General features: G+C 46.6%; 1 protein-coding gene across 2 annotated transcripts in view; it reads right to left on the bottom strand.

Moving 5' to 3' along the window:
- Positions 1 to 11921: 11921 nt before the first annotated feature.
- The window catches only part of ZCCHC2 (zinc finger CCHC-type containing 2), a 40508-nt gene continuing 36908 nt past the window's right edge, over positions 11922 to 15521 (bottom strand). For both annotated transcript variants that reach the window (XM_065753122.1, XM_065753123.1), the window contains exons 13-14: positions 13606 to 15114; positions 11922 to 12566 (exon numbers count right to left, since the gene is read on the bottom strand). In XM_065753122.1, coding sequence (XP_065609194.1) covers positions 12499 to 12566; positions 13606 to 15114 — 1577 coding nt within the window. In that variant the 3' untranslated portion in view covers positions 11922 to 12498. The remainder of the gene's footprint in view (positions 12567 to 13605; positions 15115 to 15521) is intronic.

Raw genomic sequence — 15521 nt, 5'->3', positions numbered from 1 at the left:
CCCCAGTGGAGCTGCAGCCAGAGGACTGAACAAAAGCTGAACGCTTCCAAACAGAAGTCAGCTCACAGTGCCAGAAGATGCGGTGCTCAAAGGAAATTAAGATGAGCAAGATTGCAAAACTGAGATGCCTGTGCTTGCAAATTACTTGCAACAAGTCCAACAATTACCTGCCTGGTGCTGTTGTTTTACCTTTTGCCTACCACCGGGTATGCAGCTAAGCTCATTACAGTGCAGCATTGAGTCACCTCATTTGTCTGCAGCTAGTTATTGGCCATTACAATAACAGTAGTGTGATACATGCAAAAGCACGCCAGCATTGTGTGGATGCCTTCTTCCTGGAAGCATTCAAGGCCAGGCTGGATGGGGCTGTGAGCAACCTGCTCTACTGAGAGATGTCCCTGCCTATGGCGGGGGGTTGGAACTACATGATCTTAAAGGTCCTTTCCATCCCAAATCATTCTACGAGTCTATGATTCTTGTGACCACGGTGGCTGTATTTGACATTCTGTCCAGCTGCAACTTTGTCCAACAAGAGCCCAACTGCAAAACACTCGCGGTTGAATTAGGAGCAGTTTGAGGGGCAGAGTGGAAAGCTCAACCATGTGCAAACACACCCGCATTGTGATTACTTCCTCCCTAATTGCAAATGAGCAAAGCCCAGCCATTTTTCTTTCCATCTGGGTTGGATTTGAGAATAAGTGATGAGTGGTGTCCTTCAGGGGTCAGTACTGATGCTCTTTCATACCTTCATCAGTGACATTGCCAGTGGGATTGAGTGCACCCTTAGCAAGTTTTCAGATGACACCGCACTGTACAGTGCAGTCGACATGCCCAAGGGAAGGGATGCCATACAGACAGACCCAGACAGGCTCAAGCTGTGAGTTCAGGAGAACTTCATGAGGTTCAACAAAGCCAAGCACAAGGTCATACACCTGGGTCACAACAACCCTTGCCGTACAGGGGTACAGCCCTGCCAAGAAGGACTTGGGAGTACTGGTGGATGGCAAGCTGAACACAAGCCAGCAATGTGCCCTCACAGCCCAGAAAGACAACTGCATCCTGGGCTGCATCAAAAGCAGCATGGACAGCAGGGTGAGGGAGCTGATCCTACCCCTCTGCTCTGTGCTGGTGAGGCTTCACTGGAGTACTGAGTCCAGATGTGGAGTCCTCAGGGCAGGTGAGGCATAGACCTGGTGGAGAGGAGGGCCACAAACATGATCCTTGGAACAGAACACCTCTCCTTTGAGGAGCTGAGAGGGCTGGGGCCTGGAGGAGAGAAGGCTCTGGGGAGACCTGAGAACAGCTTCTCAGATCTAAAGGGGTGCTATAAGAAAGAAGGGGACAGACTTTTCAGCGGGGTCTGTGGTGATAGGACAATGGAAACGGCTCCAAACTAAAAGAGGGGAGAATTCAATTGGATATGTTTTTTATAGTAAGGGTGGTGACACACTGGAACAGGTTGCCCGGAGAGGTGGTAGATGCCCTGCCCCTGGAGGTGCTCAAGGTCAGGCTGGACCGGGCTCTGAGCAACCTGATTTCTCTGTAGGTGTCCCTGTTCCTTGTAGGAGAGTTGGACTAGAAGACCTCTAAGGGCTCCTTCCAACCCAAACCTGTCTGTGATGTGATGATACAAAAGGAGACCAGAGATTACAACAGGAGTCATTACTTCCGTCTCCAGGTGCTGTATGCATCCAGCACGTGCAGTCTGAGAGTCATTTTCTAGCCTCCCCCACTTACAACCGATGCCATCAAGCAGCTTATTCTGTAGCAGGAGCAATTCTTCCCACTCCTTCAGATATCGGCAAAGAGAGTTATTGCTGCAGTTTGGCTAAAATCCTTAAATGGAGCGGGTGTGTGGGGATAACAAAAGCTGTGAATCAGCTAGAAGAAAGAGCAAAAAAGGAAACAAGGATTGTATCACTGGCTGCACCTCAAGTGCTAATGGAAATCTGGCCTGCGTGCAGCAGATTGCAGATCTGATGGGTGCAGTGTAGATCCTGGTCACATCCTCCTCTGGCACTTGGTGCTGCTGCCAAAATACATTCAGATCTTGGTTACTGACCAGAGCTTTTGTAAGGTTTTGAAGGAAAGTACATATAAAGTGATTATATAAATATCATTTATATGTGTGTATGCAAGACAATTGGAAGTTTTTGCAAAAACATGCAGCTGAGTATTCCTTTCAGCCACCTTGCCAAGGACAGCCACCTGATTGAGGCACACCTTTTTTGGGGAGAGGGCAATAGAAACACTCTTGCCGATGATTTATTGCCATGAAGAACAGAACGAGTGTCAGTACCGTGTCCTGTTCACACCCTGGATAAGACCTTAAGTCACAAGATTTTACCTTTCAAACGTTCCTCCTTGCAGCAAGCCCTGTGTTTACCAAGAAACATAGGCTATAAAGAGCGGGTTCCGTTTGGTACAGCAATACACACAGAGCGATCATTCTGTGGTTTGGAAAATCCCTTGCTGTTTTCCTTGCACATCTTGAGAACGATCCCTTCTTGCCAAGGCAAAAGCTCAGGCTATCCTAGATTAGAAGCTGCAGCTCCAAGGGTGATGAAGAATCACATCAGAACAATACACTTCCTGCCTTCACAGACCGTTTCTCCCACCTAACCGCAGAGCCAGGCTCACTCTCCCTGATCTACCTTCCACCGAAGCTGCCTTGGATGCACTGTTGCCCTGGGGAGCCCCTGACATTTGAGGGGAGAAATAGGACTTGGTGTCCTACCACAGCAGACACTGGGTATCCATTAGAAAGTGTTCCCTGGCCTATGACAGGCGCATTAATCTTGATGTACAACAAATTAAAAACCTTTTATCTCTGTCAGGACAGTTTCTGTGATGCACACACAAGTAAAGTTTCTAGAGGCTGGGGCACGCTTCGTTACCTGAAATCAATTAGTCAGAGTTCCTTGATCTTCAGCACAGGATCCAGCAATTGTGCAACTCTGGAAAAACCTCCTGTTGCACAATAAGATTTGGTGTCACCTCCATCTCCAATACAAGCGTACAGTCAAGGCAGTATTGCGAGCAGTGGCCTATTTCTATATCTCACATACCTCTCCCTGCCCGCCTGCGTACAGCTGCACATACCAAACACTGCCTGCCTGCTGGGGCAGACAGCAGGCAATCCTTTCTGCATGGGGTGAGAAGCACGAGGAAAACGAGGTCAGAAGCTGAAGTTTGTCCCTGGCCACCTTGATTTGTATATAAGTACCAGCGATGAGGACATCTCACAAAGGGGAAAGATGACTGGTCCTCACCCGAAAAGACTTCAACCCCACGTTCCCTGCCCTGAATGAACCTTTCAGAAGAAAATATGAATCATATCACAGGGATTTGAGTTCTACTATGTCCCCTGATCAGCAGGGACGGCGGACAGAGCACAGCTTTTTGCAGATGTGTATGGACCAGCCCTCACCTCACAGCTCTTGCAACACCCATGCGATGGGCAGACAGTGAGTGGGCCTTCTCAAGGCATTTAAGCTCTGACTCCCACCGAAACCAGAAGGAAGAAGTCAGCCTTGAAGATGTGGCTTAAATGAAGCAGATGATCACACAATGTGTTGCACAGTGGTGGAGAAGACAGTAATCCTTCTGTCTCCTGAGCCCCAGCCTTCTGCTCTTCATGCCCAGCTTCGTGCCAGAGTGCTTAATCTCCAAGAAGCTTATGCTAAGATTTCTGTGTTTGTTTAAATTTTAAAATGAAACCTAATCCCCTACAGGGAAGCCTACATCTCTATTTTTTTTTCCCAGCCCAGCCCAGAGGCAAACATCCCTACAACTTCTCTGCAGATCTGCTGCCACAGAGGAGATGAAATGTTTTGGTTTTTTTATCCCCTTCATTGATTTTTTTCCTAGGTTCACGAAGGGTTCACAATTCGAGAGTGATGGTCCTGGGGGTATGACTATCCATTTTAAGTGCTTTATTTTGCATTAAAGCATTGGAGGACGGGCTGCAATAAGAATGGTGTGGTCAGAAATGCCCGAGGGCTTGTTCCTTCTCTAGAGGTGGCCCCCCCCAGTTTCTCTTAAAACATGCCTTTGACCTGATTTAGTTAGAGCAGCACAGAGGGCAGCAGCCATTTTACCCAAGTATGGTGCAATTCATTTCAGGTGCACAGACCTCAGAGGGATTGCACTCCACGGGCAGCGGAGGGAAGGACCCACCTGCTTCAGGTCCTGCTGTCCCATCACAATCTGTGAGCACCTCATTTATCTGCTGGGCTTCATCCCCAGTGTGTGAATGCTGTGCCACTGTGTGAGACACAGGGATCTTCTGGGCACTGAACCTTGGGGACCGGAGCCAGATTTTGAAGAGGGTGGGGTAGGGCTCCTGCCAGCACCAGGTGTCAGTGGTCACATAAGGTCATGTTTTGGCCACCACAGAAAGCAGACCCGGGATCTGTGTTCAGGTGTGGACCTTGACTATCCGCATAGCTGGAACATTACCCACCCAATCACATTGCACCACATCTGCTGGAGATGTGACCTGGTTTCCAAGCCATCTCCTGCCTCTTGGTCACGACCCTTCCAGTGACCTTGTTATTGGAAGTGGTTAGGGCACATAAGCTGGAACGGCAAAGGTGAAAAGGTGAATGTACTGACAGGAGAGCTGCAGCACAAGGAACATATTGGACAGCTTCAGCCTGAAGAAATGCCACCTGGTAACCCTGCCGTGTCCTGCTGCTGGACTTGCTCCAGTGGGTCAATGCCCCTCATGTACCAAGGAGCATGTAACTGCACACGGTTGGCTGGATGTGGCCTTCCTAATGCCATTTGTAGAGGTATTTTCTACATAGATGCTTGTAGTTTGTTTGACACTGTACATTCTAACTGTTATTAGTAAATTTAAAGATATTTTCTTGTCTAAATATGCTGCAGACTAATGCCAGGCGTATGATATTTAAAAGGATCCTTCCTCTGACCCCACAAGACTACTCCCATCTTCTTATCTTGCTTCTAATCCTAATAGATATGAGGCTCTGAGACAACCTTTTGCTGAGAGAAGAACACAACCCAGCCTAATTACCTCCATAAAGAAGCTACAGTAGTCTATAAAATAAGCTTACAATGAGGGGTGAGTGATGATAGAGGCTGTGCTTTTTGACCCAGGGACACTCTTCATTCCCTATAAAGGTTCCCCCTTGAACAGTTGAACAGCAAAAGCTTTTAGCCTTGACAAAACTGCACTCGCAGCTCGTCCTCTTGTGCCAACAGGGTTTGCAAGCTCATGACTCAAATCTGTGCTGGGCTTGAGATCAAATCTGTGAGGTGGGTGCAGCTGCAGCAGTGGCCTCAGCGCTGCCGGGCTTCAGCTCCCCTGCCCTCAAGGTCTTGCAGGACTGCCCTGGATAGACAGGACGTCTTACAGCACCTTGGCAAAGCTGCTTAGTATTCACCCTTCAGGGCCCATTTCTGTCTATCCTACAAGGCAAGGGCAATTCATGAGGAAGAAAAGGCATCTTATAAAACGTAAAGTGTTTTCTTTTTTTTTTCCAGGGAAGCCTAGAAGGCAGAGTGACAAGACGCATGAAGAGACCATTTATGTGGACAAGCAGCATGGCCTATTTAAGAGGCGAGTGAAAGAGCAATTATTCTGGACTCCCATTCTGATGTTAGCCAAAAATAAAAAATGTCAGGATTTGGCAAAAAGACCACACACAGTCAAGGAAGCAGCATTGGCAGCAGGGAGGTTAGGCTAGCAATGGACTCTGAATGGGAGGCCAGTGAAAGCTGAATCTCCTGCTTGAGAAAACATCAACCCGGCACTTCCAGGAGCAATTGACACAAGCAAAAGCACCGAAACACTTCTGCGAGGCAGACTGGCCCAGTATAGAAGTTAAGCCAATTACTGCTGCTATCAGTTCCCCCTTCAGAAAAGTTGTCCCAGACTTCAGGCCAGCCCCAATAACACAGCTTACATGGTACCCCTACACGGCACCCCTACATGGCACCTTGGGCCGAGTGCGTAGTGGAGCTGCTCTTGTCTGCTGTAGCACAACTCTTGAGCTGTTCAGAAGAGATTCTGGAAGTCCTTGCAGAAGCCAGAACCAATTTACAATGCGGGAATGCAACTGGTTTCTGTTCCACAAAGCAGTAGCAGCTATTTTTTTGTTTTGTCACTGAAAGAAGCTTTTCTCGTCTTGTGTTTTGGAGAGGGGAAAAAGGGACAAAGTTTGGGAGAGAGGGACCAGCCCCGTCACCCACGCACTGAGCCGACACAGGCGGCAATGGGGGAGAAAGCATGTTTGGTGGGTGTGAGGCAGGGGATGAATTAGTTCTGGTGTTTGATTTCAGGGTGGAAGCCTCACCACGGTGAACATGAGCAGTTTGTGAAGCCAGATGACCCGGCCCCCCACGGCCATTTGCTCCCTCTGCTTTCTGGCATGTTCCTGCATCGTTCCTCTGAGCCGGAGGCCATAGTTTCTCAAGCACCTAAAATCATGCACTGTAATCAAGCTGGCTTGATTGTAATTGCCCGATTTCTAACACCAGACCTGCACGCTATAGTTGCTCAGCCCTCAGGTAACAAAGGTCCTCAGCAGAGGGGCGGTGACTCAGCACACCGCTGCCCCAGCTGGCACAAGCCAGGCCTGGATTCCCTCCAGCGGAGGGGATTCACGCTCTGACTTGTGCTCAGCAAATAACTCAGTGCTCTCACCTTCCTCACCTTTTCCCCAGAACCACACTGAGAATGTGGCTGGTACCCACACGTTTACAAAGAGGCCTTGTTCCACAGCACCATCCCACAGCCCCATGCCCATCTTTTGTAGGGGGACAGATGTAGCCCCTAACACACACCTGCCTTTCTCTCAAACCAAACGTCCACATTGGACAGCGTGATTTGTGACTCCAGCCCAGTACCTCTTGTTTACAATCAACACAACAAGGGGACAAAAGTATCTCTGTGTCTCATAGAGGTGGGATTCTAATTAATTCCAGAGGATTCCTAAGCGCACAGATAATTTTGGAAAATATTGGTGGCAGGTGGACAGTTGGACTGGATGATCTCGGAGGTCTTTTCCAACTCCACCTAAACTCACTGCAGGCAGAGAGCTTATCTCCACTCCCCTCTGACGCCTCCTGCCCCAGGGGCAGGGCTGGACCTTGTCTCCTCACCACAACTAATGCTCAACACGTGTGAAAAGACAAGGCCAATCTGCATGGTGCTGGGAAGAAAACAAACCAGGGGAGTGAACTCATCCCTAATCCCATTGCCTGAACTTTTAAAGCACTTAGAGCCAAAACACGACATCATCCTAATGTGACATGATGATAAAATAAACAATGCAGAAAATTAATTGCAAAAATGAATAGCTAGCTCTGAGAAATGACTTACAGCCGTGTTAACAGTGACATCCAGCAGTGGCAGAGCTGGAATTGAGGATTCAGAGATGGACTCCATTGCTTCAGTGGAAGTGAGCAGTGCAGGACGTGGTATAGAGATGGTTGTAGTTTGAGGTCAAAAATGAGAAGATGGGACCCAACATAGCCAGCACCATGAAACCAGAGATGAACAGACAAATGATGTTGCCTTTTACTTGGATAATCATGCCCAGCTGAGCCTAAGTTGCTCATCCCTGGTGCTACCCAAGGCCCCAGCTGTGCACACCTGACCAAAGGCAAAACCCTAAACTGAGAACAAGCACCCTGGAGACTGGAGGCATCTCAGGCAACTAAAAAAAAAAAAAAAAAACCTCACTCAAAACCTGTTTCCATTCACATTTCTAAGTCAGTGCCACAGGATCATTGCTGCTCTTTGCCTCAGAGAGGGAAAGGTGATGTTTTAGTGCAGTGACAAACACTGCAAAATGAGTTTTCAATTGAAATGACTTGACCTGTAGATGAGATATACATGTTCTGCTTTCTCAGATTCGGCAATGGCAGTCTGCAGTAAAACCTGTCCTCTTTCACCTGTCCTTGCTCCCTCAGGCTCATACGCATTTGAATAGGTCTCAAATGAGCAGTGAAATACACGACCGCATGATTTAATGGCTTCTGCGCTGCTCCAGAAATATTTGTGCAGAAGTACAGCTGGAAAGCCCTGTTTGCTTCACAGCTGGCTAAATCAGCACCACATCATTCTGGCTTTGCATTTGTTGCACGACTGAAGAATGAGAGTATCTGTGAATGAGAGTATCTGTGATGGCATTTGACCTGAACCCGCCTTAAATATTCAGTGACTCTAATAGCCACATTTCAAACTCATTTTTTCCATCTCTTTTGCCCTCTCCTCAGCTACAGTTTGCTCCTCATTTAGGTTTTGCTGCAACTAATCGTGTACTTCAAATGGATGATTTCCATCCCCTCTACTTCCCTCATCCTTGAGCCCACAGCCAGCAGAGCGCCTGTAGGAAGCAATGCACTGCCATGCTGCAGGAAGGCCCGTAAACGGGTGAGATGGAGAATGACCCTCGTGAGGAGGCTCCACAGAGCTGCAGGGGCTGCTCTTGAGGGAGAACACTGGCTGCCCAGCTCAGCTGGCTGTCCCCTAGCACTGAGCAGGCCTGGCTGCAGGCCCACAGCCTGGCAGGACCACCAGCAGCCCCAGGCAGGGAGTCGTGCAGGGCAGCAGGAGGGGAGTGACACGGGGGTACCAGCAGCACAGGCCTGAGGCCCACCCAGGGACTCCTGAGGCCTAAGTGTGTATGCCCAAGGACGAAGCCAGCTGCTAGCCATGGCAGGGCCGTGAAGGTCCATCCGCGAAGGTCTCTCGCTTAACACCCCATTCTATACATCCTCCACCTGAGAAACTGCTAGACTGAAACACTGTGCCTCAGCGCACAGTTCAGCTCTCCTTGTCTCACGCAGATGTGATCTCCTATTTGCTGCCCTTTGCTACGAGCTGGGTTTGAGCTCAGAAACCCAGTGCCATGTGAAATTCTCTCGCCCTCAGCCTAAGCCAGTGCCCGATGGTGTTTTTTGCTGCAGCTTTCCCTCCCCTCCTCACGCATAACAGATGTTTTCATTCAAGATCTTTATTCCACACGCTGACAGAGGGGATGTCTGGATGTCCAAGATGTCCCGGTTCACACGCTCACTCTGAAGTACCTGGGGATCACTGCCAGTGTGCACCTCAGAGCAGGTCTGGATGTCAAGGAGTCAAAGTCCCGTGAGGTTTTCACCCGGAGCCTTGCCATTGCTCAGCTGCCCTCCCTCGTGCTGGGGCCTCCGCGTGTTCTGCAAAAGAGCTTCAGAGAAAGGAGAAGAGTTTTGGTAGCAGCGCAATTTTGTACGTCTTACTGACTACTCTACGTAGACACGTCGCCAGCTCCAAAGCTCAGCCTCAGCCACAACAAGAAAAAAGGCTTAACCTGTTGCAAGTGCCACTGTTCAGCTTTCAAACTGCCAGCGGCGTAAAATGAGACTGCCATAATGAAAGCTGAGCATTTGCTTGTGTAAATCCTATCTTATTATGTAAAACACCATTTTTCCCCCGAGGAGTCTCTAACAAGCATCTGAAAACCAAACGTGAATGGAAAACAAGTTTTTAAAGCAGCAACCCTCACTTTCTCACCAATCATAAGCAATTTTATGAATTAATCCTTAACTTTGATTTTGGTAACATCCCCTACCTCGACAAAACGGTGTCAATAAGAGAGAATTTAAGAACATTTAAATTCAAATAGTAGAGTGCTGAAATGAATGTACTGACAGTACTTGGCGCAGCGCTAAGAAACAGTTACTCTATCAGAGTAGTGAGTCACACTGTTTTCACAGCACGTAGTTTTATACATTGTTTTACCGCCCGGTTCATAGGACAGCAGCCCTCTGCTCTAGTCAGGGAGCATGTACACGTGGTGTTAAAGAGTTATGGCTTTATGAAGTTCCATCTCTTGGTCAACACGTTCCTGGGCTTAAGTCATCCCAGGCAAGCATATCACCCAATGTTAAACGCTGCACTGTGGATTCTCGTATCCTGAAAGACAACCAGACTCCCTCAGCAGTGGTCCCGGACTGCGAGCGAGCCATACGGATTTCAGAAAGCTTTCCTCATTTTAAGAATACCAATATCTAAAACCATTTCTAATGACCAATAGCTCTTAGGATACCGCTTTCACATTTGGCCGCAATTCTCCAGGTATTCAACATCCTCTACGAGATCTGATCTATTTTAACAGGTGGGAAATATCTCAGATACACACTTAGCACCCTTATTTTTCGAGAACGTACATAAATAGGAGAGGACTCTCTAGAAACTAACGGAACAAAAATCACTAGTCAAAGAAATGCCCCAAACGAGCTTCTTTTCATGGCATGCAAGTGCTGAAACCAAGTAAAACAGAAGCACGTCGCGTGGTGTCTCAGGAGCACCAGCACGTTCAGCTGCTGGAGTTCTGCTGCCACCTGTCGAGAAGATGAACCGAGGAGAGCCGCTTCATTTTGCTAGGGCAGCAGGTCTGCAAGAACTACCACTGGGCTCTGTCGTTAAAAAGGCTTCCCTCCTAAATGTCTGCCACTGTCACTTTGGTTTCGTTGCTCTGGTAAAGGACGGTACTGGCACGCGGGTACTTTTTTTCTTTTTTTATTGCTGTTAAGTCAAGGAAAAAGGTTGCATAAAATCCAATCTCTTCTAGAAATATAAGTGACCTTTCCAGTACATTTCAAATATCAAAGTATATGGTAAACATACAAATAAAGAGAAGGTAACATACCTCCTATTTACAGTACAGTATTTTAAATCATAAAATAAGTTCCATAAAGTACAACTGGCAGGTAATTCACAATACAAGTCCATTGGTGGCTTAACACCCTCACTTCAACTCAAACGCAGTTCATTCATTTCAAGTGGTCCAAAAATACCCAGATCAAATAAAAATTTTAATCAAAATAATTTTCATTTACTACTTAAACTTTTTTTTTCCATTTTTGTTTTTTAAATTAAAGCTTTTCATCTACCTCCCTCCCTCCCTCCCCATTCCCCCCCCCCATCCAAGAAAAAAGTTTCAAAATGTACACTGGTGCTATAAATATAAATGCTACCTATGAAGAAATGTAGTAATCAAGCTTTTCTCTTCAAGTTTTTTTTTTGTTTGCTTAGCGGTTTATTAGACGGCTGAACCAAAGATTGATTTCATCTCATCCCTCCACTGGACACCAGCTCTTAGTTTAAGGAAAAAAAAAAAAAGAAAAGATTTCTGTCACAAACTGTGAGGAATGCCAAACCCTATGGATATACAGTGGTAGTTGTTCATCGGTGTTGAATGCAGCAGTCAAAAAATACACTCGTCTTCCAGATAACCTCAGTGCACTTCAGGAAATCAAATATTACCTGGAAGCAGTTTAGTACATATATTGGCTTTTAAAAATAAAATAAAAAATACAGCAGCATTAAACTTACTTGTGATACTGATATGATTAATACCATCTTAACACTCATTTCAGTCTTTCACATTATACCGTAATTACGCATAGTGGTAAATTGTTATAAAATAGTGACTTTGCTATTTGGTAGACAGGTTCTAATACTAATACCTGACTATTCTGTAGAAAACCATAGCTTTTTGTTCAGTTTGAAATAAAACATTTACATTCTAAGTACAATGCAACACTGTAATAGTTTAGGAAAAAAATTATTTGATCAAGTAACGTTCATCCTGTGTTGACACGATGTAGAATAGCTTTAAAAAAGGAAAAAAAATGCTGTCAACTTCCAATACGAATGCAAACACACTGAATACAACACTCATACCAGTTTGTCACCTTTTTTTTTTTTTGCTGAACACACAGGCAAAAAAGCTACAATGGAAGAAGAATCTGTTAATTTCAGCTTGTTTGTCTTTAAAAATCTCTTCAAGTCCACACAGTTTCAGCCATTTTCCTGCTCTACGTATTTTCATTTATTTGGGACTCTTGAGAGCTGTGTCTGTGTACTATTATCAACTACAGCACACATCCAGTAACGCTGTGTCCCTTTGGACCCTCCTAATAGGATATTTGAACATCTCCCCTCAATTCACGAGCGTTAATTTAGAGTACGGGCAGCGTCCGTATGAACTGTGCTAAACACTCATGCAAGCCCAACAAATCCACATGGACAAACAGGGAAAAGAAAATAAAACAGCAGCATAAAGAGAACAGGGAAGGGGAGGAAGAAGATTGTGGTGGGGAATGTGACCGACTTTCTTCTTTCACCATATGGCCGCTCCATCAGTGACGTCAGAGGTCAGAGACTTTTCTATTTAGATGCAGTAAACATTGCACGTGTCTCAAGTCTTCAGTGCAAAAGCATGGTTCGAACGCTCTGTTTGATTGTTTGGCTGTGTGTCTGAATTACATGCAATAGGCAAGCCTGTTGTAGAGCCAGGAGGAGACCGGGGACTCAGCGCTCTTCTTTTGTATGGAACAGAAGTGCGATAGCAATGAAAAACTCCAAAAGAATATAAAAGTGGGAATGTCCCAAAACACAAGACCACCCCCCACCTCCCACACACACCTTCCCCCAGTTCCCCAAGCTTCAGTTTAAGTAGGCAATGTTTACTTGTTTCAGTCTGCAGAATCCAAGGTATCATTGGAAGGGGGAGGGGGAGGTGCGTATCTCAGTCTGTAAGTGCCTAAAACAGGAAAGAGAACTGCTAAGTCACTGCTTACAATTAAAATGGATTACAAAACCACTACAAGGTATCAAAATGGACATGCTCTTCAAAAGGCACTATAACCTCCAGTCCATTTAAATTAGGTCCTAAGATCTTAGACTATTTTCTTTCAACCGCTCGCTCAAAACATCAGTTAAAAAAAAACAATAAAGACAGCAGATACCACATTTTACCTTTGTTGGAAAAATACAAAGAAAAGGAGACCCCATCATGGCTAGTCTTCCCTGCTCCAGTCCGACCACGCAAGTCGGGTGGGAATGGACACAGGCCAAGAACCAAATGTTCCACTTAAACACTGAGTTTGGTTGGTTGGTTGGTTTGTTTTTGCATGGAGGAAGAAACGGCACGCAAGACTGGAGCCGTCCCTTTCATTTTTAGTTCCAATTCTAGTTTCTGCTTTTTTGCTGTAACTTGTCTGAAAAGTTCAAGCATATTTCATTTGTGTACTTCATGATGGGGCACAGAGGATGGCTGGTTGTGCAAAGGTAACCTTTAGAAAAGTTCAATTCTTACACGGCCAGTTTGTTGGTTTTCTTTTTTTTTTTTTTTTTTTTTTTTGAATCCTTCTAAGTCTTAAGAATCTAAGCTCATATTTTAGAGAGTAACAGATATTTTCTCTGCTTTTTGCCAATGAATTCTCTCCAAGAAAACAGGAATGGAAAAACTGAAACGACACGCAAATCTCCAACGTAATACCAAAACCAAACGAGTGAGAAGAATGACGATTTAGAACAGGTATAGTTTGAATTCCCAGCTCTGAACCGTGCTCAGTTTCAGCCTGGTGCTGTGAATTCTTTTACCTTGTGCCGTTCCACAAAAATTTCGAGCAGAGATAAGATACTTTGCAGCTTTAGAGCAGGTCACTAATGCACAACCATTTACACAGGACATACACACGCACGCACACCTTTCTGCAAGACCAGAAACAGCACATTCAGTAAGGTAAAGAGAAACTGCTAAACTCAAAAGCAAGTCCGCTGGGAGTTATCATGATTACCTTGTTGACTGGCCTCCATGGATGCCTGCTTACAGTCCTGCGCATAGTGTCCACTTACACCACAATTGTAACATGAAACGTTCCCGTTCTTCTTGGGTCCCGACCCATTTGTGTTGGCAACTACGTTAGGTGCTGGATATACAGGATAGAACCTCCCAAATCCTGCCATCTGCTGCATACCATAGTTGGCTTGGCTCCCCATTACCGGGTCATGCATAAGCCCGTTTGCATACGGAGACTGAGGCAGGAAGAAAGGAAGTTGCGTTCCATTGCTTTGATGTGCTTGGTTGAGGTAGCTGCCATTGCAAAGTGATGGCAGAGTGAAGAAAGATGGAACTCTGTAGACTTGTCCATGAAGTGGGTTATGATAAAAATAGCTATTAATCTGAAGGCTTCCGTTGGTCCCACAGCTACACCTACGCCCACAAGAACCGCAAGGACCAGATCCCAGCTGCTGCGGAGGTAACATTGTCCCGTTAGCGTTATTGTTCCCAACAGCATTTATGTAGGACGTGCTGTCGCTCTGTGCAGTGCTGTGTGTTAAAGCGGGGCTCGGGCTGGGGGCGGGGCCTGGCGTGTGAGTAGGTATTGCGGGAGGAATGGAGGACTGGATCTGACCGACTCCTAAAGCGGCTGACTGAGGCGGCGAGGACGTTGCTACAGTGTTGAGCACGTTTGTATTCTGGTTGGGCAACACACTGGTAGCGTGGGGGCTGCCTGGCAAAGCGTACGAAGCTGGTGGGGGTGGCGGCGCTGCTGTGGAGAGCCCAGCTGCTGGAAGAACTACTTTCAGGTTGGTAGGCTGAGGGATTGCTCCTGGGTTTCCCTCAATGTGAGGCACCATTTGATTCAGTCCTACCACCTGGGACGCAGGTTTCGCGATGGGATCTGTAGTAGGAACTGGGGATCCTGGGAAACTACCTGGATTGTGGACTGGGATAAAGGCAGTATTTGGTGATCCAATACTTAAGCTTCCTGTTGGCTGCTGCGGTCCATTAACTGTGCAACTTTCTGACGATCCCTGTGGAGAGGGCATTTTCAATCTGTGTATTGCCAAATGCAAAGCAGGGCTACCAGGCTGGACAGAGTGTGGGAGAAAAGTGGATGGGACGGGCAAAGGGGAAGCCATCAGCTCAAGGCGTTTCTCAGGCTCGCCAGAAGTCACTGGGCCCATTCCACCAGGAGGTGAATTTGCAGACTCTCTCACCGGTGAGACAGCGACAGGAGTGGTGACAAGCATTCCCACCGTCTTCCCATCCGCGGATATGGGGGGAGGGACAACTGCTTCAGGCTTCTGGGCAGCGCTGTGCATCACACAGTGTAAGGCAGGCATAAAGGAAATGTGTTGAAACTTTGCATTCAAAGGATCTTCCGAAAGGCTTCCATTTTCATTAGCTGCTGAAGAGATCTGAGCAGGTGATTTGTTCATATTTGATGAACTGACAGCACTGTAGCCTGTAAACCTGGTTGCATTTTGATTTCCAGAGTCCTCAGAATTGCTGTCCGTGTCTGTGGAGAAAACAGCATTTGTCAGTCAGAAGAATTAACCTGAAACGATACTCAGTCTCACCCCGGGCTTACTAACCCATATCAAACTCCATAAATGTGATGATGCAAATGATAGTTACGTCTTCCTGAATTACACTAACTTCGAAATTATTTTCAGTCATCCAGACCAGACTAGGCCAACTTGTCTAAATCAAAATGCTTGGCTAGCGTCCCGGTTTCAGCCAGCTACACTGTGTCTTTGACTTGGGTGTATCTGCAAATGTGAGCAGGCCAAATCAGGAATTTGTATCTTCCTAGAAAGACATCAATATTGCTTGCTCAGGCTTGGAAGGAGTGACGGTCAGTACAAAGAGGAAGACCTCTCGGACACGCTGGGCACAATTGCATGTAAAACAAGTTATTTGCTG

Source organism: Cyrtonyx montezumae, unplaced genomic scaffold (assembly GCF_038088225.1).
Source record: "Cyrtonyx montezumae isolate F1298 unplaced genomic scaffold, pur_monq_1.0 scaffold_8, whole genome shotgun sequence".
NCBI lineage: Eukaryota > Metazoa > Chordata > Aves > Galliformes > Odontophoridae > Cyrtonyx > Cyrtonyx montezumae.
This window is presented reverse-complemented; position numbering and strand designations above follow the sequence as displayed.